This window comes from Quercus lobata, chromosome 6 (genome assembly GCF_001633185.2).
Source record: "Quercus lobata isolate SW786 chromosome 6, ValleyOak3.0 Primary Assembly, whole genome shotgun sequence".
In the NCBI taxonomy this organism is placed as follows: domain Eukaryota; kingdom Viridiplantae; phylum Streptophyta; class Magnoliopsida; order Fagales; family Fagaceae; genus Quercus; species Quercus lobata.
The window spans coordinates 40,798,885-40,825,430 of record NC_044909.1 but is presented as its reverse complement, the minus strand read 5'-3'; the positions used below and the strand labels follow the sequence as shown (position 1 = coordinate 40,825,430).

Below are 26,546 nucleotides of genomic sequence, written 5' to 3'. Positions count from 1 at the left end.
TTCTAACATTAACCAGGTGACTTAATTGAATACTACAATAGAACAGGATTAATGGAACGGAAGAGGAGGTTTAGGAATTGGAATTGAGGAGAGAAAGGAAAGGGTTTTTGGAGAGAGTGGAAGAGTAGAAGAAGCGCACACCTTGCATTTTTAGCGTAAACTGTAAACAAGAGTGTGGAGGGTTTTTTTTTTTTTTTAATTTAAAATTTTACCTTTTTATTTTATGGTAGTGTAATATATATTTTTTCTTTCCATTCCACTAACAAATTTTTTCAAAGAATGTACATGATTTTGTATATTTAATATACACAATTTTTTAAACAATGTACATAATTTTATGCATTCAACAACCATAATTTTTTAAATAATGTACAAAGTTTTGTACATTTAATGTGCACATTTTATCAAACTTTTGTATATTCTACTTATACAATTTGTCAAAGAATTTATACAATTATATATATTCAATTTACACCATTTTTCAAAGAATGTACACAATTCTACATATTTAATGTGCATAATTTTTTGATGTGTGAAAATTTTTCTTCTCAAATTACTAATAGTGTTAAGGTTTATATATGCAATATCTAAATCTTTAAAGAATGTACATAACTATGTATATTACATGTACACAATTTTGTACATTCATTGTACACAATTTTTCAAAGACCGTAAGAAATTATATTTTTCAACGTACATAGATTTTCAAAAAATGTATAGAAACGTGCACATTTTTTCAAAAAATGTATATAATTCTCTATACTCAACACACATGCGATAAAGGCCAAACTATGATGGTACAACAACCAAAAAAAAGTGATTTTTAAAAAATGAAATAGTAATTTTAATAAACTGATGTAGGACATAATCTACGATTAGAATTTTGTTATTTATTAATTTGTAAGTTTCAAAATTTTAGATTTCCTTGTTTTTAGGTGCTTTTAATATTTTTTAGGTCTAATTTGGTTCCTGTTATGGTTATGTTTTAAATGAGCTTCAATTTGTGCTAAGTGTCATTCCACCTCATTTGCAAGATTTTGAATGTATAATACTTCCAACCTATTTAAAACTATTTTAAGTCCATCTAAAATTACTTAATCTAAAACTACTTATAGCTTATTCTATTTAAGTTCGATTTAAAATTACTTCCAATACTGGGTTCCAATTAGCTCAACTGGTAAAGTCTCGGATTATTGAATAAGAGATCTAGAGTTTAATTTCTGTCTACACCAAAAACCGATTGATGTCTTAGTTTAATAATAAATAATTATTATCAGGAGCGAATGTCATAATTTGAAATTCAAAAAAAAAAAAAAAAAAACTTCCAATCTATTTAAAACCTAATTTTTCTTACAATAACTTATTATTTTTAAATATAAAATTTCAATGAAAAAGTATATAATTTTTTAGAAATTAATTGTTCATGTCTTATTTTAAAAATGCACACATAAAGTAAATTAAAATTAAAATTAAGTCAGTTCCTCAAAAAAAAAAGAAAAGAAAAAAGTCAAGAAGTAAAATAATAATAGTGAATTTTGGTTGGCTAACCCCGGAGGTAGACTTGAATTTAGGCTAATTAACCGCATTAATTTGGTGCTTGCTATTTTGTGTTATGGTGCTTGCTATATTACTATTATTTTGCTTGTATTTTCACAACACAAAATTTAACATGGTTCGCTTCCTATCCACCAGTACCATCCGAGCAACGAGTCACAATGACTCCACTAGAAGAGTCGAGTTAACTCCATGGGATCTCCGACACCTCATAGTTGGGTATATTCAGAGGGGCCTCCTCTTTGTCAAACCTACATCTTCACAAGAAAAACAACTTGATGAAGAAAACAATGTGATCGATCACCTAGCATCCTCCCTCTCTCGCACATTGGATATATTCTATCCCCTTGCTGGCCGACTTGCCATGATTGAAAACAGTGAAGATGACACCACCTCCTTCTTCATTGACTGCAATAACCATGGTGCCCAATTTGTCCATGCAGTTGCAGATGGTATCACTGTGGCTGATATCCTTGAGCCTATTTATATCCCTGATCACATTGTCGATTCCTTGTTCCTTATGAACAGTGTTCCGAACTATGAAGGCGTTTCCAAACCATTGCTCGCCGTGCAAGTAACTGAGCTTGTTGACGGCATCTTCATCGGTTGCTCTCTAAACCATGCCGTTTCTGATGCAACCACATTCTGGCATTTCTTTAATACTTGGTCTGAGATTTCTCGAGGCAACAGTGACAATTTGCAACCGTACCCCATATTTGAACGTAGTGGTTTTGACGGTGTTATCAACTTTCCCATTCACATACCAAGCCCTCTAAAAGTAAAAGCTGAGAAATTCATTCCTGATCAACAGCTGCAACGAAGGTATTTTCACTTTACAAAGGAAAAAATTGCAGAGCTTAAAGCAAAGGCCAACAAAGAAATGGACACTGACAGGATCTCATCTCTGCAAGCAGTCGTGGGTCATTTTTGGCGATCCACAACTCGCTGTCGGTGTCTAGATTCTGGCGAAAAGGTTATCTGCATTGTAGCTCTGGGGACGAGGCATAGAATGCAACCTCCATTGCCAAAACAGTACTTTGGGAACGCAGTGCATGGGGAGATAGTCATAAGCACAGCAGGGGACTTGATAGAACACGGAATCGGCTGGGCGGCTTGGCGTATAAACAATATGATTGCTTCAAAGACAACGCAAGAAGTGAGAAAGTACTTGAATGAGTGGGTGAAAAATCCTTGGGTGGTGAACACTACCAGCAGCCCAGCCATAAGTAATAAAGTGCTCTTAGGAAGCTCGCCATGGTTCAACGTGTATGGTAATGACTTTGGTTGGGGAAAACCCATCGCGTTGCGAGGCGGTTTTGGGGCTAAATTTGATGGGTCGTTACTTGTGTTTCCTGGGAAAGAAGAGGGTAGCTTTGATTTTGAAGTTTGCCTTTTGCCTGAGACTCTAGTTGCCATGGGAGAGGATGCAGAGTTTATGGAGGCTGTGGCCACATGAACTTATAAGGCCGGCTTAGATTAAAGGGAGGGAGAGAGATTGAAGAAGAGTAAAAGAGAATGGACCGAAAATTCTCAATCCAAACCGACCATTAATTACTTATGACCAATAATTAATGGGTGGCTTTTTTAGTCCAAATTGGATCGTAAGAACTGGATGCTTTTTTAATCATTCGCCGTCTCACTACTATGATGAATTTACTTTCTTGGGATCTTTTGTTCGAACATTTTATTATTTTTTTTTTGCATTTATTTCTTGCAAATTTCTTAGCCATCATGTTTGTCAAACTTATTCAGTTCAAAGGTTAATTCCCTTGTACTTAGGAGAACAAAGAAATTTGCAGTAAATGGAGACTATCTATAGACTTTCTCTTAATTAGGTCTTGTAAACCCTCTATTTAGAATAATGAACAGGCGTTTTGCTTTATGTTTGATGTCATGTCAGCTAATTGTTCTACTTTGTTGCTGTTTCTCAGCTGTACCCTTTGTTGTTGTGTGGCAATTTGTTCTCAATTGATGATGCCAAAAAAATCACCAATAAGTCATACAGTACTTGCGCGCTCGAAGTAGCATCTACAACAAAAGAGAGAAGACCTAACAGAGAGCACCGGTGTGGTGCCTGCCAAATACCCTCCGAAGGTCAAGTTAGAACTATTCTCATAACTCTAGAGTGTTAGAGAGGGTAAATTATGTGTACCTTGATTTGTGAGAGTATTGGGGTTTTTATAGGAGTAGAAGGCTGGCACCTCTTCCTTGGCGTTGAAGTCTTTTCCTTAAAGGACTCAACTTGAATAGTTCCAAACGTGGTGAGTAAGATCTTTCCTTGTAGAAAAGATCTTCCTTCGGCGCGTGTATCTTCTGGAATTCCTTTTGCGCTAGGATTCCTATTTTCTTTGGGATTCTAGGATGATTCAGGCGTAGGCAGCAAGTACTCTTTATCCAGGGTTTTTACTGTATTTATCCACGATAGGCCTTGGTGCAAGTTGGGCTAGCTCTTCGTCGGCCCACAGACCCGGATCCGTCAGGCCCATTAAATAAGGCCCGTCAGGTCATATTTTATCCCCTTTAGTTGCCCCCTTCACCCTATAGGTCCGTCTAGATGAGTGGAAGGACTCATGGGGTGATGATCCCAAGCTCGGGGGATGACGGTTTGGCTTAAAGGGATGACGGGGTGAAGGGATGACGGTGTGAAGCTAAAGAGATGACGATGTGAAGCTAAAGAGATGACGGAGTAATGCTAAAGAGATGACGATGTGAACGCGGACACCGCGAACTGCGCCAACATCTGACAAGCTGTCTGGAAGTCATTATGAAGCATGACACGCGTCGCCCTTTGATTGGATTTTATCTTGGATCGAAGCGTCGCTTCGTTTTCCGTGCACCTCCCCTATAAATAATAGAGTCTTCCTTTCTCATTTCTCTTTTTTCAGCTAAAACACACTTGTCAGAGGGCACCCGTCATACCTGTCAGAGACAACCTCGTCTAGTTGCTACGTCCGTCATCGCCATACTTCCTCCGTTCATTCACAAGATTGGTAAGTGCTTTCTTCCCATAAATCCTACAGATATACTTTTGCCCCCTTTTATTTTAATTCATTCTTCTAAATTTTATACACCCGTCATAATTTCTAGATCCATCAGAGTCTTAGGTTTTATCGTCACGTGTAGGAAATGTCTAGTGTGTCGAGTAATCAATTAGTTGTCCGTGACGGGGTGGATTACGAGGAAGTATATCCGTTTGGTCATAAAGACCAAGAGAGTCCAGGCGAAGATAGGAGTCCGTCCGCCTCCTCCTCGTCCTTAACAAATGAGGACGTGGAGATGGTTGAACAAGAAGAGGCTTCTGATGACGGTGAGGAACAGATAGTAAGATCCGTCATAGGTGCTGATAGACTTAGGGAGTTCATCATGCTACCAGAATGGACGGTGAATAACTCCATGTCCACCATCAAGGAAAACCACTTCAAAACATTTAGGGATAACTACCAAATTTCGGATAGCATCCCCATCCGTCTGCCCTATAAGTCCGAGAAATGCTACTACGTCGGAGTTGAGGGTGTCAGAGTATATGAGCAGATGCTGAAGGCGGGAATTAGGTTTCCGCTAAGTTCCCTTCATCGTGAGCTCCTCAAATACCTGGGACTATCCGTCAACCAAGTTTCCCCCAATGCCTGGAGGGTCTTCATAGCAATGGAGGTCCTGTACGGTGCCAGGAGGCTGACGGTGAGGGAGTTCCTTCACTGCTACCGTCCGGATGAGATTGACAGGTCAAGGGGGATGTATAGTTTTGTAGCCAGGAGTCCGTTGTTGAAGGTCATTTACGACACACCAGACTCAAATAAGGATTGGAAGAGCCGTTTCTTCTTCCTGGAAGGTGACGGTTGGATGTGTCGCCCAGGGGACACGGAGCACATGCCAATCGACATGACTTGGGGCATATTGCACCCGTCCTAGTATATATAAAAAAAAAATTTAACCGTTCATTTTATAACTTACTTGACAATTTTAACCGTTCTTCTTCTTTTACAGTTAGACGACGCCCCCAAGTTGATATTAAGGAGTTTGGCTTCCTCGAAATTTTTTTTTCTAAGACCCAGTCGGAAGAAAGGACTTGGGCAAAATTGGTTACACTTAATACCATCCACTGGTATTGCGACGGATCAGAGCCAACGCCAGCAGCCGTCAAGTACGAGGAAAAAATTCGAAGATGTAAGTCCGTCATCTTTATTCTTATTTGAACGGTCTTTATTTTCATTTTGGTAGCTAACATTGCCCGTCCCCCTTTTCAGAAATGGACGATGCTAAGAGGAGAGCGTTGATCAGGTTTAAGGCCGCAAAGAAAAAAGAAACAGGTGACATGGCTCCCACTGGGAGGGGCTCGAGTATCCCGTCCATAAAGAGGAAACCGCTACCTAAGGGGGACCGTCCTGCCAAAAAGGCCAAAGTCCCCTTGGAGCCCATCGTAGGGCTTATGGTTGAGGTTGCGAAGACGACCACCCCAGCGAAACACGGGGTCGGCAAAGGCCTCATGAAGGGTCCGTTGACCAACCAAGAGAAGCCGTCCGTCCTCCTTCGGGAGGATTCTAAACATGCCTTGGAGCAGATTTCGTCCATTATCTCGTTGGAAGACTACGAGGACTTGGGGAATCACTCTACGGAGGCCATGGGGGAGACAGGCCTTTTTGCAATTACTCAAGTAACCCAGCCCGTCACCTTTATCACCGTCTTTTACTTTTGCTTCCGATCTAACTCCCCTTTTTTATTTATTTCAAGCAATGATTATGATGAAAGGGCTAATGGGACGATGTCTCAGCCATGAGACGACCCTGGAACGTGTACGGGCGAAGGCAGAGCAGACGGAGGATGAGCTGAACCAAATGCGAAATTGGAAACCCAAGATGGAGAAAAAGCTTGAACTTTCAGAAAAGGCGAGAAAAAGTCTTGAGTAGAGTACGGAGGAGGCGAAGAAGGCCCTTGAAGGTAAGGACAAGGAGATACAAGACCTGAAGGATGAGGTCCGTCAGGCTAAGGATTCTGTGATACGTGAGTACCGTGACTCCGACGCCCTGATTTCAGAACTAGGAGACTCATTCCTTCAAGGCTTCGATGACGCCATCTGTCAAATTAAGAAGGCCTACCCAGACTTGGATGTTTCAAACATCAAGGACACTGACGACCTCTTTGCTGATGACGAAGTTCTTGGCGATGGGGAGTCAGCACAAGCCTAGAATGCACAAGTACTGCCCGTCGCGGAGGTAGCCCATCAGTCCATCGCCAATGCAGCCCCTCATCCAGACAACTTTGTAGAGCAGACGGTTGATACTCAAGTCCAACAGTTGCTGTAGTTAGATAATAATTTTTTTTATATATTTGGAGAACAATTTTCATCCGTTGTGGATAATATGTAAACATTTCCTTTTAAGGGCTTAACATTATTCAGTTTTGTTGTTTCTGTTGAATGCATCCGTTCATTTTGTTCTACTTGTGATAGCTGTCCTATTGAGTATTTTAATTTTTTGGATTTTTAGATTTGCACCTTGCATTCTGATATTTTCGAGCTAAACCGTCCACTCTGGACTTTTTAAGGGCGGTTCGTCCATATTATTCATGTCCATCCGGATTGCTGACCTTGTTTGCATCCGTCCACTTATTGGGTTTCTTTTAAAATTTTCACCCTCTTTAGATGACCCATCCACCTTAAGGACGTTGTTTCTACTCGTTCATTCTTTGATCTGAAGAGTTTTTTTACGATCCGTCATGTTTGTGGGCATTTAGATTTTATCCGTCCACTTGATTTGAAGAATCTTTTACGATTCATCATGTTTGTGGGCGTTTAGATTTTATCCATCCACTTGATCTGAAGAATCTTTTATGATCCGTCATGTTTGTGGGCATTTAGATTTTATCCGTCCACTTGTTCTGAAGAATCTTTTACGATCCGTCATGTTTGTGGGTGTTAATATTTTATTCGTCCACTTGATCTGAAGAATCTTTTACGATCCGTCATGTTCGTGGGCGTTTAGATTTTATCCGTCCACTTTCTAGACATGATTATAATTTTCATCTTCCAGAGATACTCCGTCCACTTTGTGGACTTAGGTCTATATCCGTCCATGTTGGATTTCAAATTTTCATCCTCCTAGGATGATCCGTCCGCTTTGTGGACTTTGGTTTATATCCGTCCATGTCGAACTTCAAATTTTCATCCTCCTGGGATGATCCGTCCACTTTGTGGACTTTGGTTTATATCCATTTATTTCGGACTTCAAATTTTCATCCTCCTGGGATGATCCATCCACTTTGTGGACTTTGGTTTATATCCGTCCATGTTGGACTTCAAATTTTCATCCTCCTGGGATGATCCGTCCGCTTTGTGGACTTTGGTTTATATCCGTCCATGTCGGACTTCAAATTTTCATCCTCCTGGGATGATCTGTCCACTTTGTGGACTTTGGTTTATATCCGTTCATGTCGGACTTCAAATTTTCATCCTCCTGGGATGATCCGTCCACTTTGTGGACCCTGTGTTTATATACCTATCCATTCATAATAAAAATTCATGTGGAAAACCATAGCTGTATCTGACCATTCCTTTTAAAAGAAAATGCGTTTGTAGAAAAAAGTACCTGCCCCCTTGGGCTTAAAAAGGCACATAAAGAGTAAAAATTGTTCAAGAAAAACTATTGTAGCTAAAGATTAAATAAACTGGGCAATTAGGGATCGTCGCTGCTTTCATATTATTTCTATCCGTAGTATTTCGTAAGTGCTCCGCGTTCCATGGGTGCTGCAGCTTTTTTCCGTCTAGCGTTTCGAGGTGGTAGGTGCCCTTTCTCTGCCATGATGCGATCCTGTAGGGTCCTTCCCAGTTGGGGCCGAGCTTCTCCTGCGAAGGATTTCTAGTGGCGCCCATTACCTTCCATAGTGCAAGATCACCGACTCGAAAGTCTCTATGCCTGACACTGGAGTTGTAGTGTTTCGCCATGAGATTCTGATAACGCACCAACCTTTGCTCTGCTGTCGTTTTGACTTCGTCCACTAAGTCGAGCTGAAGGTGCATGGCCTTCTCGTTTTCATCCTTGTTGTAGTTCTCCACTCGATAGCTTGCAAGCCCTATTTCTGCGGGAATGACAACTTCACTTCCGTATGCTAGACGAAATGGCGTTTCTCTAATGGGTGTTTTTGCTATAGTCCGGTATGCCCACAGAACGCTTGGTAACTTGTCCGGCCAGATACCCTTTGCCCCCTCGAGCCAGGTCTTGATTATCTTGAGCAAGAATCGGTTCGTGACTTCGACCTGCCCATTAGCCTGTGGGTGTGCAAGTGACGAGTAGTGGTTCTTGATTCCTAGCTTCGAACAGAAATCTCTAAACGCGTTGTTGTCAAATTGCTTACCGTTGTCAGAGACCAGTACTCTAGGTATCTTGTACCTGCATATGATATTTCTCCAGACAAAACTTCGGATGTTCTTCTCCGTGATAGTGGCTAAGGCCTCTGCTTCTACCCACTTAGTGAAGTAGTCTATGCCAACTACCAGAAACTTTAGCTGCCTGACCGCTGTTGGGAATGGGCCCATGATATCTAGTCCCCATTGAGCGAACGGCCAAGGTGTCGTCATCGGGGTCAGCTCTTCGGACGGTTGCTTGATGAAGTTGCTGAACCTTTGACACTTGTCGCAGGACTTGACATAAGTTTGTGCGTCCTTTAGCATTGTAGGCTAGTAGTATCCTGCTCGGATCAACTTGTGTACTAACGACCGTGCCCCTGAGTGGTTTTCGCAGATACCCTTGTGGATTTCTCTCATGGCGTAGTCTGCTTCTTCCGTACCTAAGCATCTCAAATATGGACGGGAGAAACCTCTTTTATACAGGACATCTTTTATCAAGATGAATCTTGCTGCCTGGACCTTCAGTTTTCTTGCGGCTTCCTTCTCGTCTGGTAGGACGCCGTTCTTTAAGTATGAAACTAATGGGGTGGTCCAGTTACTCTCGGAGCCAATCTCTTGTACATCGTCGGGATCTATTAATGGATAGAATTGAACAAAAGAGAGTATGTTACCGGGTGATCATATGTTCTCCTGAAACGGCTTTGGCAAGACGGTCGGCTTGCTCATTTTCTCCTCTGGTGATCTGGATGACTTTGGCTTTCAAGTCGCTTACTCTTTTTCTTACTTGATCAAGATACCTCCTCATCCTCTCGTTCTTGCACTCGTAGTCTCCATTCACTTGATTAGTAACGACCTGAGAGTCGCAATAAATGACTACGCTTTCGGCCCCTGCTGCTTTGGCAAGATTGAGCCCCGCCACGAGTGCTTCGTATTCCGCCTCATTGTTGGTAGTGGGGAAGTCGAGACGGACCATACACTCAACCATGTCCCCCTCGGGTGATAGTAGTACGATGCTAGCCCCTCCGGCTTGTCTATTGGATGATCCGTCTGTATGTATTCTCCACTCGGGAACCTCCTCTACCCCCTTGCCTTTGTCGCTCGTAAATTCTGCTATAAAGTCCACGACGATCTGTCCCTTGATAGCGGTTTGTGGTCGATACTGGATGTCAAACTAGCTCAGCTGTATGGCCCATAGTGCCAATCAACTAGCGGCTTCAGGACTACTCATTGCTCGTCTCAAGGGCTTGTTGGTTAGGACGATCACTGTGTGGGCTTGAAAGTATGGTTTAAGCTTCCGGGTTGCCGTGACTAATGCGAAAGCGAGTTTTTCCATGGGCGGGTATCTTTCTTCGGCTCCGCGAAGCACCCGGCTCGCGTAGTATACGGGCTTTTGCACCCTATCCTCTTCTCTAATCAAAGTGGCGCTAACGGCAGCAGGGGAGACGACTAGGTAGAGAAAAAGCTCTTCACCTGGCTGTGAGGGACTTAGCAGCAGTGGGGAAGATAGATAAGCTTTTAACTCCTCGAATGTTTGCTGACACTCGGCAGTCCACTCAAAAGATTTTTTCAATGTGCGAAAGAAGGGTAAACACTTGTCTGTTGCTCTTGACACAAATCTATTCAATGCTGCTATTTTGCCGTTGAGGCTTTGTACCTCCTTCACATTTCTTGGGGGCGCCATCTCCATTATGGTCCGGATCTTGTCTGGGTTGGCCTCGATGCCCCTTTGAGACACCATAAACCCTAGGAGTTTTCCAGCCGTCACTCCGAAGGCGCACTTTCCCGGATTAAGCTTCATGTTGTAGGAGCAAAGGGTGTTGAATATTTCTCTGAGGTCTTCCAAGTGATCTTCCTCCCTTCGGCTTTTTAGTAGCATGTCGTCAACATAGACTTGGACATTTCTCTTGATTTGCTGCGCGAACATCTTGTTCATAAACCTCTGATATGTTGCACCCGCATTTTTTAGGCCGAATGACATCACCTTATAACAGAAGAGGCCTTGGCTGGTTACGAACGAAGTTTTCTCCTGATCATCTTCGTGCATTTGGATTTGGTTGTAACTTGAGAAGGCGTCCATAAAACTTAACAGCTGATGCTGAGCCGTAGAGTCCATAAGAACGTCGACCCGCGGGAGAGGATAGCTGTCTTTGGGGCAGGCTTTGTTTAGGTCAGTGAAATCCACGCACATCCTCCACTTCTTGCTAGCTTTCTTAACCATCACCACGTTTGCCAGCCAGTCGGGGTAATAAACCTCCTTAATGAAGCTCGCCTCCTGTAGTTTGCGGACTTCTTCCACTATGGCCTGATCTCGCTCAGGGGTAAACACTCGCTTCTTCTATCGGATGGGTGGAAAGGAGGGCGATATATTCAACTTGTGCACCATGACTGAAGGGTCTATTCCTGGCATGTTTTCATGGCTCCAGGCGAATACGTCTCGATTGCTCCTGAGAAAAGTTATGAGCTCTTGGCGGATTGCGGGATTAGCGAGTGTCCCAATTTTGGTCGTTCGGTCAGGATCGGAATTGTCAAGGGGTATCTCTTCAAGTTTCTCTCCCAGCTCTGTCACCATTCGGTGTTCTTATATATTCATGGCCTGGACTTGATCCTCCATTTCCATCATGGCTATATAGCATTCACGTGCGGCCACCTGACTTCCGCGCAGCTCTCCCACTCCATAGTCGGTAGGGAACTTAATCATTAGGTGGTAGGTTGAAATTACAGCCTTCCACGAATTGAGCGTGGGTCGTCCGAGGATAGCGTTGTAGGCAGACGAGCAATCGACCACTAGGAATGTTACTTCCTTGATGATCTACTGGGGGTAATCGCCTACCACAACAAACAATGTGACCGCACCTAGGGGTTATTCCCGAATCCCTCCAAAACCAATGAGTGGGGCATTTGTCAGAATCAATCGTTCCTTGTTGATCCTCATCTGCTGGAATGTTGGGTAGTATAGGATATCTGTTGAGCTGTCGTTGTCGACCAACACCCAGTGCATGTTGTAGTCTCCTACCCGTATGCCGACGATGAGCGCATCGTTATGTGGGTGGTGAAGACGTCGCGCATCTTCTTCTAAGAATCCGATAATGGGGCCTTCTCTCCGTGCTATCTTTGGCACGGTTCCCGTCAACTGAACATTTTGTATCATCCTAAGGTAGGTTTTACGATCATTTTTTAACAATCCAGTGGCAGCTGTTCCTCCCACTATCATCCTTATATCCCCTATAGGGGGTCTCGGTCGCTCATTCTCCCGCCAGGGGTGTTGGTCTTGTGGGGGTGGATCTGTTCTCTCCTCACTGACAAACTTCTGTAGTTTTTCTTGTCTAATGAGGGTCTCAATCCGCTATTTTAGGTCATAGCAATCGGCCGTGTCATGACCATGGTCACGGTGGAGCGGCAATATTTATCCCTAGATCATTTGTTGGGATCACCTTTTAGCTTTCCAAGGAACGTCAGAGCCCCCTCGTCCTTGATTTGCATTAGGACTTGATTTATCAGGGCGGTCAATAGGGTGAAGCTTGTGAATCTTCCTCCCAGGAGCTTAGGGCGTCTTTCATCCCTTCGGTCTCTTGTCCTTGTCTTCTTCCGGCCTTGGTCCTGCCGTGTGTTTTCTTACCTCTCTCTTTTCTTGGGTCTTTCTTCTCGGGCTAGCAGCGTGTCTTCAGCATTCATATACTTGGTGGCCCTGTAAAACACTTCTGACATAGTCTTCGGGTCGTTTTTGTACAAGGAGAACAAAAACTTACCTTTCTTCAGCCCATTAGTGAATGCCGCTACAAGTATCTTATCGTCGGCTTCGTCGATCGAGAGTGCCTCCTTATTGAAGCAGGATATGTAGGATCTCAGCATCTCCTCCTCTCGCTGTTTGATGCTCATCAAGCAAGCCGTAGACTTCTTGTACCTATGTCCCCCGATGAAGTGCGTAGTAAATTGAGCGCTTAGCTCCTTGAAGGTGCTGATGGAGTTGGGCGTCAACCTGCTGAACCAAACTCTTGCCGCACCTTTCAGTGTTGTAAGGAAGGCCTTACACATGATTGCATCCGCTACTCCTTGACAGTGCATCAAGGTCTTAAAGGTCTCTAGGTGATCTAGAGGGTCCTTGACCCCGTCATAACTATCCATATGCGGCATGTGGAACTTACTCGGCAGGGGGAAGGAGTTAACGGAAGCGGTGAATGGTGAGTCAGTTCGGTTAACAAGGTTGTCTAGATCGCCGGACACTGGTCCTTTGAGAGCGTTCATCATAACTTCCATCTGTTCCTTCATTACCTGCATCTCCGCGATAATAGGTGGCGGAGCCATATCCGCGAGGGAAGGAAGGCTCACATTTTGTCACTCCGGTCTGCTTGGGGTGTTACTGGCCTGTGGTCCTTCTTGATTCCTTCTTTTAGCGCTGGTTCCTTCTTGATCTACTCCTTGGTTATCCGGTGCTATGTTTTTCTGGTGTAGCTGCTCTTCCAGGTCACGATTTTGTTTGGTGAGGCGCTCCACGGCAGCGGCGAGAGTTTTAACCTGTCTCTTGAGTGCGGTCGTGGGTGGTTCTTCTTCTTGAACGTCGTTAGTAGTTGCCATTGAGTGAGTGAGCACCATGAAACTCTTTTGTCCGGGAAGCGATAATATGGCTTACAATCCGTGAAACGCCTTCCCACAGACGGTGCCAACTGATGATGCCAAAAAAATCACCAATAAGTCACACAGTACTCGCGCACTCGAAGTAGCACCTACAACAAAAGAGAGAAGACGTAACAGAAAGCACCGGTGTGGTGCCGGCCAAATACCCTCCGAAGGTCAAGTTATAACTATTCTCACAACTCTAGAGTGCTAGAGAGGGTAAATTATGTGTACCTTAATTTGTGAGAGCATTGGGGCTTTAATAGTAGTAGAAGACTGGCACCTCTTCCTTGGCGTTGAAGTCTTTTCCTTATAGGACTCTACTTGAATAGTTCCAAATGTGGTGAGCAAGATCTTTCCTTGTAGAGAAGATCTTCCTTCGGCACGTGTATCTTCCGGAATTCCTTTTGCGCTAGGATTCCTATTTTCTTTGGGATTCTAGGATGATTCAGGCGTAGGTAGCAAGTACTCTTCATCCAGGGTTTTTACTGTATTTATCCACGATGGGCCTTGGTGCAAGTTGGGTTAGCTCTTCGTCGGCCCACGGACCCGGATCCATCAGGCCCATTAAATCAGGCCCGTCAGGTCATATTTTATCCCCTTCATCAATAAAGATTTCCCTTGATTATAATAATAATAAAAAATGTTGCTTCGTTCATGGAAATGCCACTAGTCCCAGTCATTTTTGTCACATTTATTATGTACAATGCTTTTCAAAACAATGAACAAATGACAAGAAGTCATGGTGCATCCCTAGTTTAGCAAAACTTATATTGCTTCATTAAACTGTTTTGGGCATGTCAATTTGTTAGCCGCAGCAACAAAATAGGAAATCTAAGAGAGATGGTGGGGAGAGGAAAACTATGAGTCTAGAGTCACAAATTTTTTTCCCTACTGTTTGATGTGTTGAGTTTAAATTAGTAATTGTGAAAAAAAAAAAAACATTTTTTTGAGAAGTTATTGTGAAAAAAAATTATTTCACTAACAAGAATTTTTAAATATTCTTTGCCAATAATCACGTAAAACATGGCAGGAATTATGATCATATCTCATGTTGGCAAAAGATATTAAAAAGATTATTGTCAATGAAACCCCAGCTAGTTTTTGATTAGTTAAGAAGGCGCCACCAATTCTCCACCGAAGTCGTGTCCAACCGGAGGGAGGAGAGAGAGAGAGATATTAATATAATTTTTTTTTTGTTGATGATGGTGTTAATTAAGGTACTGTTCATTTATTATTTTTGCTCAACGGAGTGTTGAGCCAAATGCTGATGGGTGATCTCCTCCTTCAAAACCCGTGAAACCTAACTTGACGAAAATACAAAAATTTCAGTGATTTTTCAAGATTTTCAATGATGTTCATCAAATCTGGTGAGTTCTTTGCACAATTTGGTGGAAATCTCTCAAGATCCAACAAGATCTCAACAAGATCTCGTTGAATCTAACTAAATCTTGCCACTTTTTGGTGGTTTTTGGTTTCACCTAAAACCAATCACCACCTGATGAAGACTCGAACTAACGAACCCAATACTATTATAGGTTGGCTCGGGTTTGGACCCACCCAATCTAATCGAGTCAGTTGCAGGTTGGGCACAAACCCAACCCAAATTGACCCCTAGACAACCCTAGTTGGAATGCAGGATGTTATGAGATGTGTTGTAGCTCCATATATTGTGATTTGATTAAGAAATTGATGTGTTTGAATGTTCGAAACTGAGGGTCTGTTTGAGATTTGCTTATTTTGCTGAAATTGAAAACTTTCTGTTGAAAGTACTGTAAATAAAGGTAAAAGTTAGCTAAAATAGTATAGTGAGACCCATGAATAGTACCAAAAAGTGCAATGAGACCTATGAATAGTAGCAAAAATAAGCTGAATAATAAAATAAGTTGATAAAATTAATTTTTGCCAAACGAACACTAAATGTGTTAAAGATCTAAGAGAGCTAATATTTTCTCTCATAATTTTTGTAGGATCTCACCACTCTTAAATTTTTAATAAAACTCTTAAGTTGCAAAAAGTTGGAATCCTATAATATGGTGGTGGGGGTGTGCTATTTATAGAGGAAAATGTATTACAAAGCTTGAATTTTCCTCATTTCCATTCCTGTAGGATTTTTTGAAGTTGTTCCTCATGCACATTTAGTGTTCGTTTGGTATGATTAATTTTGTCAACTTATTTTACTATTCAGCTTATTTTTGCTACTATTCATGAGTCCCACTGTACTTTTGGTACTATTCATGGGTCCTACTGTACTATTTCAGCTAACTTTTACCTTTATCTATAGTAATTCAGCAAAAGGTTTTCAGTTTCAGCAAAATAAGTGGATCCAAAACAGATCCTTAAACTATGTTTCAAGTTGATAAAGTGTGCCAAAACTCGAATTTGCCAGCAATTAGGACATGAGTGCCAATTGGCACCTCTGTTTGGGCATATTTTTACTCCAACTTCGATTTTCGGCTGGTTTCGCTCGATTTTCAAATTTTAATTTGAGGATAACTACAAGTTTTCAAGTCATTTTAAAGCCACTTCATAATCAGAATATTCTATTAATGATTTTAATTTTCAATTGTCCCTCTCCTTTCAAGGAGGGAAAATTAAAAATGGTTTAATTTATCTCAAAACTTTTTTTGATTTTCCATAATTACATCATTGTCTTAGAATTAAAATGAATGAAATTTTGACATGAAATTAATTGTAATTGATCCAATTAAGAGCCAATTAGAGTTAAACACTCATAATCACATGGTTTATACTATACTAGTAACCCTATGCATATGCGTGGATACACTTAAAAATATACAATAAGATGTATAATATAAATTTCTATATATATAATTTAAATACTATTGATAGTCATTTTTATATTTTGTTAGCTCTTTAAAAAATTTGTAGGGATATTATTAGATTTAAAATGTAAATTGTCCATTTTTTTTTAATTATTATTGTGAAGCACTTGGATGAATTTTTAAGACCTCACTTGGATATATTTATGATGTGGTCCCATATTTGATTCTAAAATTAAGAAATAAAACTCTTTAAGATTAAATAATTTAAGTCAGTCACATAACGCAAAATTGGAACTCTAATTTGGAATTTTAATTTGAATTTCTCTCAGCTTTACCTATTATTATATATAGATATATAGACTAGTGTGTAACCCCCTGTATATGCACGAGTACATTTAAAAAAATCATAATTATATATATATATATATATATGTGTGTGTGTGTGTGTGTGTGTGTGTGTGTGTGTGTGTGAGACCGGAAAATTAGGTGCTCTCAAAAGAGATATTTTTGGGTGCTTTTTCAAGACAAAGTTGCCACTTACTTATAAAAAAAAAAAAAAAAATTAAATACAAATTTACATGACTGAATTGTTCCATTCTCATTGATTGAATAAAAATGCAAACTTAATAAATTGAGTATTACATGGTATTGGGTCCTAGTTACAAACTACCAAAGAATTACATGGCTCTTTGTCCTAGTTACAATCTACTCAAAAAAAAAAAAAAAAAAAAAAACAAAGATAAAGCCTAGGTCTACCTATCCAAAGACACTAAATTCGGAGGCTAGGTTATGGAATGAGAAGGTTTTAGATACCCATTTCGCTCAGACAGAGTCTGGTCTTCTAGACTCTCATGACCAATGTACCCCTTTATGCATGCTATGAATGATATGTTGTACACATGAAACACTTTAACTAAACTAAGTCACATAAGTCTATTTATTTGTATCCTCTTCTTTTGAAAAAAAAAAAAAAGATCTATCTTGTAATAAAAAAAAAATTGTTTTTTTTAAAAAAAAAAAGATCTGGATTTGTATATGTAAAAAAAATAGTTTTTGATGAAGAAAAAAAAATCAGATCTGTTTTATTAAGTAAAACAAAGTCTTTTTGCTTTAAAAAAATATCAGATCTGATTTGAAAACTAAAGAAAAAAATTGGTTTTTAGTTTGTATGTAAAAAAAATCAGATCTGTTTTGTAATAAAAAAATCAAGATTTGTATAGAATAAAAAAATCAGACCTTTTTTTTTTTATGTGAAATAAAAAATATTTTTTCTTTTTTAAGAAGAGAAATACATTCATGAAATAAACCTACGCTACTTGCATCGAACAAGACAAAACATCACTATTCATGACCTTCTTTTTTTTTTTTCTTTTTTTTTTTTTTCAAAATTTGCTATGTTTAAAAAAATCCAGATCTATATTTAAAGAAGATATAGATTTGTTTTTTGTGTTGAAAAATCCAGATTGTATCTAAGGAAGCCACAAATTTGTTTTTGATTTGAAAAAAATTTAGATTTGCACCTAAGGAAGATGCAAATCAATTTTTGATTTTGAAAAATTCAGATCTGTATCTAAGGAAGATACAAATCTATTTTTTTGATTTGAAAAAAATCAGATCTGCATCTAAGGAAGATGCAAATCAGTTTTTGATTAAAAAATTTCAGATCTATATCTAAGGAAGATACAAATTTTTTTTTTATTAAAAAAATTCAGATTTGCATATAAAGAAGATACAAATCAGTTTTTTGATTTTGAAAAAGATGTGATGACAAGCAGATTTTTAAAACTAAAAAAATAGATCATAACAATAAAGACATTAGGAACATATTTCAACAAAAAAAATATTGACCACACATGATATGAACATTTAGAAATTAAAACTAAAAAACATTTACTCATACATTACCAAATTAAAAGAGACAGAAGAAAAAAAAAAGTAAAGAAAAACTACCTCTTGCATGGATGTACTCTTCTTATTGAGGGAATATTTTAGGGTTTAAAGAAATTTATTCAATTATCTTTGAAACCTAAAATACCTTGCTTACAAAAAATAAATTCTTAAGCTTAGAGCCTCCAGAACTTCTTTAACGTAAGAGTAAGAATAATAGAAAGGGAGTCAGAAAGACGGGAAATTTGAGAGCATGAAAAAGTGTGCTGAATTCTGAGATGTAGCCTCTATTTATAGAGGTTGGGAGGCTCGAAAAAATTGCTAAATGATCAGAATATGAACTACGACGCGTCCTTATCTCTAAAAAATCGAAAAAGATGAGTTTTATTTCGATCTAAGTGTCCTCGGGCCGAGGCCCGAATTTGTGCCAATCGACACTTGGAAAGTGCCGCACCCTCGTTTGAATTTTAGTCCATTTTGGACTCCTTTTTTGAGATTTTTGAGCCGAAACTTGTATTTAGACGCGTTTTTAATCCACATTCTAAAAATTAAACTCTTTTCTAGATAATTCAGGTCTTTTCAACAATAATAATCTTGTAGATAAATACTCTAAAAGTCTTGATTATCCACAATTTTATTATTATCCAATTATCTCCTTTATTCCCATGCAAGCAAGCCTATTTTTGACACTAACTAACAACCAATCACAAAATCATTTAATTAATTTTAATTGTTTAGCTAATCAGAATTAATTTAAATTAATCATGTGTAGTTGATTTTACCTAAACACAATGTATACTGACCGTGCAAACTTGATTATGTGATATCTTTCGATCCGACGGTCCGATTTGGAAACTGGGCATACCATCGCAAACGTTAGAATCTCAAGATCATTTTTATGATATGCAATGAACAAATTAATGCATGTAATGCAATCATGAATTTTGGGTACATGAATGATCACTCTAGCTATCTTTCTTGATTAAATCATGGGTATAAAATCGAGTATCTACAATATATATATATATATATATATAATTTAGAATTTAATTGAATCTAGACTCTTCAGTTTTTGCACTCAATAATTTAATTGCAACAAAAATTAAAAAATTAGATGGAACACATGATGCAAAATTGAATTTAGACTCTTTGATTTTTGCACCTAATAATTCATTTGACACACAAATTTAAAAATTAGATGAGCCACGTGGCGTAAAAATAGACTCCAACTTAGAATTTAATTGAATTTTCTCTTAGTTTTACCCATTAGGCTAATTTCTATTCAACTCCCCTCAACTCCCTTTCACTTTTCTCAATTCAAACAGGCCATTAGGGTTGTGGATAACTTTTAAGAGACAGTCACTTGCTTAGGGCTGGTCCTTTTTTTTTTTTTTTTTTTTTTTTTTTTTTTATATTAAAGAAAAAAATGGTAATTTAGAAAGTTGTGTTTAAACTTTAAACCAAATTTGTATCCTTGGCCAAAAAAAAAAAAGAAAAAAAAAGAAGAAAGAGATTTAATCATATAATTTCTTGGTATCACATACACACATATATTGCTAAACTTCTCCATATATTATTGCCCGAATTTCTTTTAGTATACAATAAAATATGAAACCTTACTACATAAAATAGTTATTGACTTATTGCAAAAGTTGTGATTTAGTTTATATGTGGTACTACAATTACTTATAATTATTAGCTCTACTTTAATTTGACCTATATTTTTTATTCTCTTGTGTTTCTCAAATCTCCCCTTCCTCTTGAACCCAGCATCTCTATATATGTTATACTTGTCCTGTATCCCTAGCTATAGTACTATAACTTGTACTTGTCAAATTCTCTTTTGGTCTAATTCTCACTCTCTCCCTCCATCCCTGCATCACTACTAGTTTATAGCTTATACTAGTTTAGTGGAAAAGCAATTTGTAACATGGTTCCCTTCCTATCCACCAGTACCATCCGAACTACAACGGGTCACAATGACTCAATTATACGAATTGGTCAACTCCATGGGCTCTGCGACATCTCATGGTTGGTTACATTCAGAGGGGCCTCCTCTTTGTCAAACCTACATCTTCACAAGAAAAACAACTTGATGAAGAAAACAATATGATTGATCACCTAGCATCCTCCTTCTCTCGCGCATTGGATATATTCTATCCCCTAGCTGGCCGACTTGCCATGATTGAAAACAATGAAGATGATACCGCCTCCTTCTTCATTGATTGCAATAACCAAGGAGCCCAGTTTGTCCACGCAGCTGCAGATGGTATCACTGTAGCTGATATCCTTGAGCCTATCGATGATCCCCAGATTGTCGATTCCTTGTTACTTATGAACAATGTTCTGAACTACGAAGGCATTTCCACACCCATTGCTGGCCGTGCAAGTAACTGAGCTTGTTGACGGCATCTTAATTGGTTGCTCTGAAAACCATGCTGTTGCTGATGCTACCACGTTCCAGCATTTCTTTAATACTTGGTCTGAGATTTCTCGAGGCAACTGTGACAATTTACAACCGCATCCCATAATTGAACGTAATTTTTTTGACGGTATCATCAACTTTCCCATTCAAGTACCAAGCCCCCTAAAAGTAAAAGCTGAGAGATTCATTCCTAAACCGCTGCAACGAAGGTATTTTCACTTTACAAAGGAAAAAATAGCAGAACTTAAAGCAGAGGCCAACAATATTGAAATGGGCACTGACAGGATCTCATCTCTGCAAGCAGTGGTGGGTTTTTTGGCGATCCATGCCTCGCAGTCGGTGTCTAGATTCTGACGAAAAGGTTTGGTGCATTATAGGTCTGGGGACGAGGCATAGAATGCAACCTCCATTGCCAAAACAGAACTTTTGGAATGCAGTGCATGGGGAGCTAGTCACAAGCACAGCAAGGGAACTGATAGAGCACGGTCTCGGCTGGGCAGGTTGGCGTATAAATAATACGATTACTTCGAAGACAACACAAGAAGTGAGAAAGTACTTGGATGATTGGGTGAAAAATCCTAAGGTGGTGAACCAAAGCCCCCTCACATCTGCTTCATTATTGATCTTAGGAAGCTCACCATGGTTCGACATATACGGTAATGACTTTGGCTGGGGAAAACCCGTGGCGCAACGTGGTTCTGGGCACGAATTTGATGGGATGTTAGTTGTGTCATGGGAAGGAAGAAGGTAGTATTGATTTTGAAGTTAGCATGTTGCCTGAGACACTAGATGCTATGAGAGAGGATGCAGAGTTTAAGGAGGCTGTGGCCACATGAACCTATAGTTACTTCTAATTAACTAGCACTGTGTGACTTTTGTTGGAAGTGGTAGTAGACCAAATCGTGTCATTTGATTTTTTATGACAATTTTATGTCTTTGTATTTTTCACGTTCTAGATTTTTTTTTTGGTTATGAATTGAAAAGTCATTTGAATAAAGACAACTCTTGTAATCTCATTTGGTTGAAACTCTATAAAAGGAAAAGAGGCGTGGTATGAAAGAGTGAGGGAAAAAAAATGTAGAGTTCTCAAGGTAACAACCTAATGTCTTCTAGTATGTGTGAGATAAATTTTTGGAGGCTGCTTAAGGCAGTAACCTTATTTGTGAAAGTTCTGTTCAAGGCAGTAGCCATATTTGTGGAGAATTATGTAACCTGATTTCTCATTGTTTGTGAGTTTGAGCTTTGAAAGTACTCTAATAAAAACTATCATTTTCCCTCTTTCTTGTGAGTGTTTATTTTTCAACAGGCTTTGCAAAGCTAATAAAGTGGTATCAAAGCTTTCGCCCATTCCAACAGCTTTACTATATGGATGCTTTCAGTAGAATCTAGTGATGTCGCGGAAGCCTAGAGAAAGCACACACGATGCTCTCTTGATGGAATAGAAACTAAACTGTTAGTTCCTGGTAGTAAACCTCGAATCCACGAGGGGTTTCCCTGAATCCACAAGGAGAAATAAACTGGAATCCACCAGAAGAAAATTTAACAAAACGTCTGTTTTTATTGATAATAGTCTAATTTGCCACTGACGGCTACAAAATATATAAATACTGAGAAAAACGTCTAAAAACCCTAATTCTCCCTAATTACGCGATTAGGTCACAAAAATACCGAATTTTACCAAAAATGGAAAAATTGAATTAAATGCAAAATCATAAACTACTGACCTTAAGGGTCGTCCCAAAATAGATGGGACCTTATTCTGACTTTTAAATTAAAAGTTATTAAGGAAAAACAAATATTACTATAAATAGCAAAAACATTGTTTTCGGGGCCTTAATGAAGGAATTCGCCTAAATTTCGGCGACATTCATAACATGAATCTGGATCAGAATGCCGTTTCCCTTCAACCTGCCAAATTTCATGCAATTCCGACACTGTTACCCCAATGGCCCCTACTGGCACCCCTCTTTGATCTTGTGTTGTGACTTCCTACGCCCCTGCTGCTCTAGGAATGCATGTGCTATCTGTTCTACATCAGTTTTGTCCCCCCCACTTGAAAAGAACTCGACCCTGAGTTTCCACCATTTGGTTCATCAGGAGGATGATAATCATACAAGTCAACAACATTGAAGGTAGAAGAAATGCTCATGTCTGGAGGAAGAGCAACCACATAAGCATTGTTGTTGATCTTCTTAGTAATCTGAAACGGCCCATACTTCTTGTCCTTCAATTTGTTGTAGGTACCAACAGGAAATCTCTCCTTTCTAAGATAGACCAGCACTAAATCCCCAACATTGAATATCTTCTCACGCCTCTTCTTATCAGCAGCTTCCTTGTACTTGGCATTTGTAGCTTCAAGTTTCTGCCTCACCTCCTCTTGCATGGCCTGAATACGTTTAGCTATATTTTCTGCTGCTTGACTCACTCCTGGAAGCTCAGGTAAAGGTACCAAGTCCAAAGTGTGTTTTGGGGGCATGCAGTAGACAATGGAGACTTACCAGTGCTTCTATTGACTGAGCTATTGTACGCAAACTCTGCTTGGGATAATGCAAGATCCCACTGCTTGGGCTTCTCGCCTAAGATACACTGGATTAGATTCCCCAAAGTGCGATTAACCACTTCTGTCTGGCCATCAGTCTGAGGATGGCTAGTGCTGCTGTAATTCAAGGAAGTGTCAAAACGCTTCCACAAAGTCTGCCAGAAGTGACTAATGAACTTGGTATCCCGATCAAAGGTGATGGACTTTGGCACTCCATGCAAACGCACAACTTCCTTAAAGAACAAATTGGCCACTCGAGTAGAATCTGAAGTCTTCTTGCATGCTATGAAATGGGACATCTTCGAGTACCTGTCAACCACAACAAAAACAGAATCCATACCTCGCTGGGTTCGAGGAAGACCCAGTATAAAGTCCATAAACAGATCCTCCCATGGTGCTTGTGGAACTGGCAAAGACATGTATAAACTAGTATTCTGAGATTGGCCCTTAGCAGTTTGACAAATTAGACACTTCCTCACATGATTGCCAACATCCCTCTTGAGTTGCGGCCAATAATACCTCTCTTCCACCAGTGCTATAGTCTTATCTCTGCCCATATGTCCACCTAAACCTCCACCATACAGCTCCCTAATAATCTGCTCCCTCAATGAACTTTTAGGGATGCATAATTGGTTACCCCGAAAGAGGAAACCATCCTGGATGTACATACTATTAATAGCAGTATGAGTTTGTTGACACTTACCCCAAATATCACCAAAATCCTCATCATTCTCGTACAGCTCCTTGAGGCAATCAAACCCGACAACTTCAGTATGTAGGGTGGTCAACAAAGATGCTCACCTGCTGAGTGCGTTAGCCACCTTATTAGTGACACCAGACTTGTGCTTCAATGTGAAATGGAAGCGTTGTATATAAGCTACCCACCGAGCATGCATCCTGTTAATGCTAACTTGACTATTGATGTGCTTCAATGCCTGATGATCCGTGTATAATACAAACTCCCTCTGAATCAGGTAGTGCTCCCAATACTTAAGAGTCCGTACTACAGCAAAGAACTCCAGCTCATAGGCCGACCATTTACTTCGAGCTTCACAAACTTTCTCACTGAAGAATGCTATTGGTCTGTTGTCTTGTGAAAGGACAGCACCTATCCCGATCACAGATGCATCACACTCCACCTGAAACACCTTATCGAAATTGGGCAATGCCAAAATCGGGGCTGTGCTCAACTTTTCCTTGATCAAGGCAAAGCTTTGTTCTGCCTCCTTTCCCCATAAGAACTTCCCCTTCTTCAAACACTCAGTGATAGGGGCTACTATGCTACTGAAATATCGAACAAACCTCCGATAAAAGGTTGCTAGCCCATGGAAGCTTCGTACATCACTCACTGTCTTTGGGGTTGGCCATTCTCTGACTGCACGGACCTTGTCCTCATCAACATGAATCCCATCTGCACTGACCACATACCCTAAGAACAGCAACTTATCAGTCAAGAAGCTACACTTCTTCAAGTTGATATACAACTCATTGGCCTGCAACACCGCTAATACTTCTCGCACATGATTATAGTGGGCTGCTTCTGTCTTACTGTAAATCAGGATATCGTCAAAATAAACTACCACAAAATTTCCAATAAATGATTTCAATACCTGATTCATAAGTCTCATGAAAGTGCTGGGAGCATTGGACAACCCGAAAGGCATTACCATCCACTCATACAACCCCTCCTTTGTCTTAAAAGCTGTATTCCACTCATCTCTAGGTCGAATTCGAATCTGATGATACCCACTCTTGAGATCCAGCTTGGTGTAACACTTGGACCCACTCAGCATATCAAACATGTCATCTAGTCGAGGAATAGGAAATCGATACCTGACTGTGATCTTGTTGATGGCTCAACTATCCACACACATACGCCAGCTCTCATCCTTCTTTGGTGTTAACAAGGTCGATACTGCACATGGACTCATACTCTCCCTGATCTGTCCTTTGCTCAGAAGCTCATCCACCTGCCCTTGTAGAATCTAACCTTCTTGAGGATTCATTTTGTAACGTGGCAGATTTGGTAGACTAGCCCCAGGAGCTAAATCAATGCAATGCTGGATGCCGCACATTGGTGGTAAACCTACAGGCAGCTCTTCTGGAAAAAGCACTTCAAACTCCTTGATTAATGGTTGGATTGCCTCTAGTATTACAACAACCTTCTTTGGCTCGCCATTCATCACCACTACAGCATATACCTGTTTCTTACACTCCCTATCAAACTCATCTTCATTGTTCACTATGAGGAGTGCTGGCTTCCCCTCTACTTTAGAAGTTTTGGGTATACTGCCTTCCTTAATAGGACCAAGGAAAATTTTTCTGCCATTCTTAAAAAACACATACACATTATTCTTACACCTATGCATAGCGTCTACATCATACTGCCAAGGTCTAACTAGTATTAAATGACATGCATCCATTTCAACAACATCACAAACTACTTCATCTACATAAAATTTACCCATAGAAAAAGTAATACGGCATCGTTGAGTAACAAGAGTTTCCGTATCTTTCTTGATCCAACCTATCTTGTACGGAGAGGGATGCTTTTCTGTTTTCAGTCCCAGCTTGGTAACCAAACTCTTCAACGCAATGTCTCTACACTGCCACTATTAATGATCAAATCACAGACCCTCTTACTGATGGTGCATCGTGCTCGGAAGATCTCACTCCGCTGATCACCATATTCCACCCTTGGTGTGAGCAACAACCTCTGAATCACCAAAGACTGCCCTAATGGCACGCCTTCCTCGTCCTCTTGGATCTCATTGGGATCATAGGCATACGGATCAACATCATTATACACCTCTTCACCCTCCTGTTCACCTTCTACCTCGCCTTCTTCTGCCACCACCAGATTCACTGCAGCTCGCTTAGGGCAAGTACTAGATCGATGTCCTGATTCTCCACACCTATAACACTTATTCCCAGTTGGCCTAACATAAGGGTTGGCATTCGCTATCGGTTGGGCTACAGAACCTGCTATTGCCATTGTGGATTGGTTGACACCACTATTCTCCCTAACCATGGGTTGTGATCGTGGTGTAAACATAGGTTGTTTACCTTTATTGGCAGTTGAACCAGAGGACTCCGAATTGCAGTTGGAAAACTTCGAACCTGCCCTGAGGTGCTGATATTCTATTTTCTTGGATAAGGTTACAGCCTCATTCAAAGTATATAGGGTTTGTAGGGATACCTGATCTCAGATGGAAACTCGCAACTCGTGTACAAATTTGGATATCCGTTGATCTTCAGTTTCCTCCAAATCATTGCGATTTGCCAACCTGTCAAACTCCTCCGTATACTCATTAACTGTCCGGGTTCCCTGCCTGCAATCCTGGTATTGTCTGAACAACTCCTGCTGGTAATCTGGTGGTAAGAACCGATCTGCCATTAATCTTT

At 40.1% G+C, this 26,546-nt stretch overlaps 1 protein-coding gene and 1 pseudogene across 1 annotated transcript; both read left to right on the top strand.

The window, feature by feature from the left end:
* The first annotated feature begins 1,669 nt into the window (after window positions 1-1,669).
* LOC115993629 (uncharacterized acetyltransferase At3g50280-like) lies at window positions 1,670-3,353 on the top strand. Its single transcript, XM_031117572.1, has one exon. It carries the CDS (start codon window positions 1,670-1,672, stop codon window positions 3,008-3,010), a length of 1,341 nt encoding a protein of 446 aa, XP_030973432.1. The 3' UTR covers window positions 3,011-3,353.
* Window positions 3,354-20,107: 16,754 nt separating this feature from the next.
* On the top strand, window positions 20,108-21,438 carry LOC115994727 (annotated as a pseudogene).
* Window positions 21,439-26,546: the final 5,108 nt, after the last annotated feature.

Bases quoted from the DNA above. Each gene is read 5' to 3' on its own strand.
- LOC115993629 (XM_031117572.1), top strand. From the start codon at position 1,670: ATGGTTCGCTTCCTATCCACCAGTACCATCCGAGCAACGAGTCACAAT.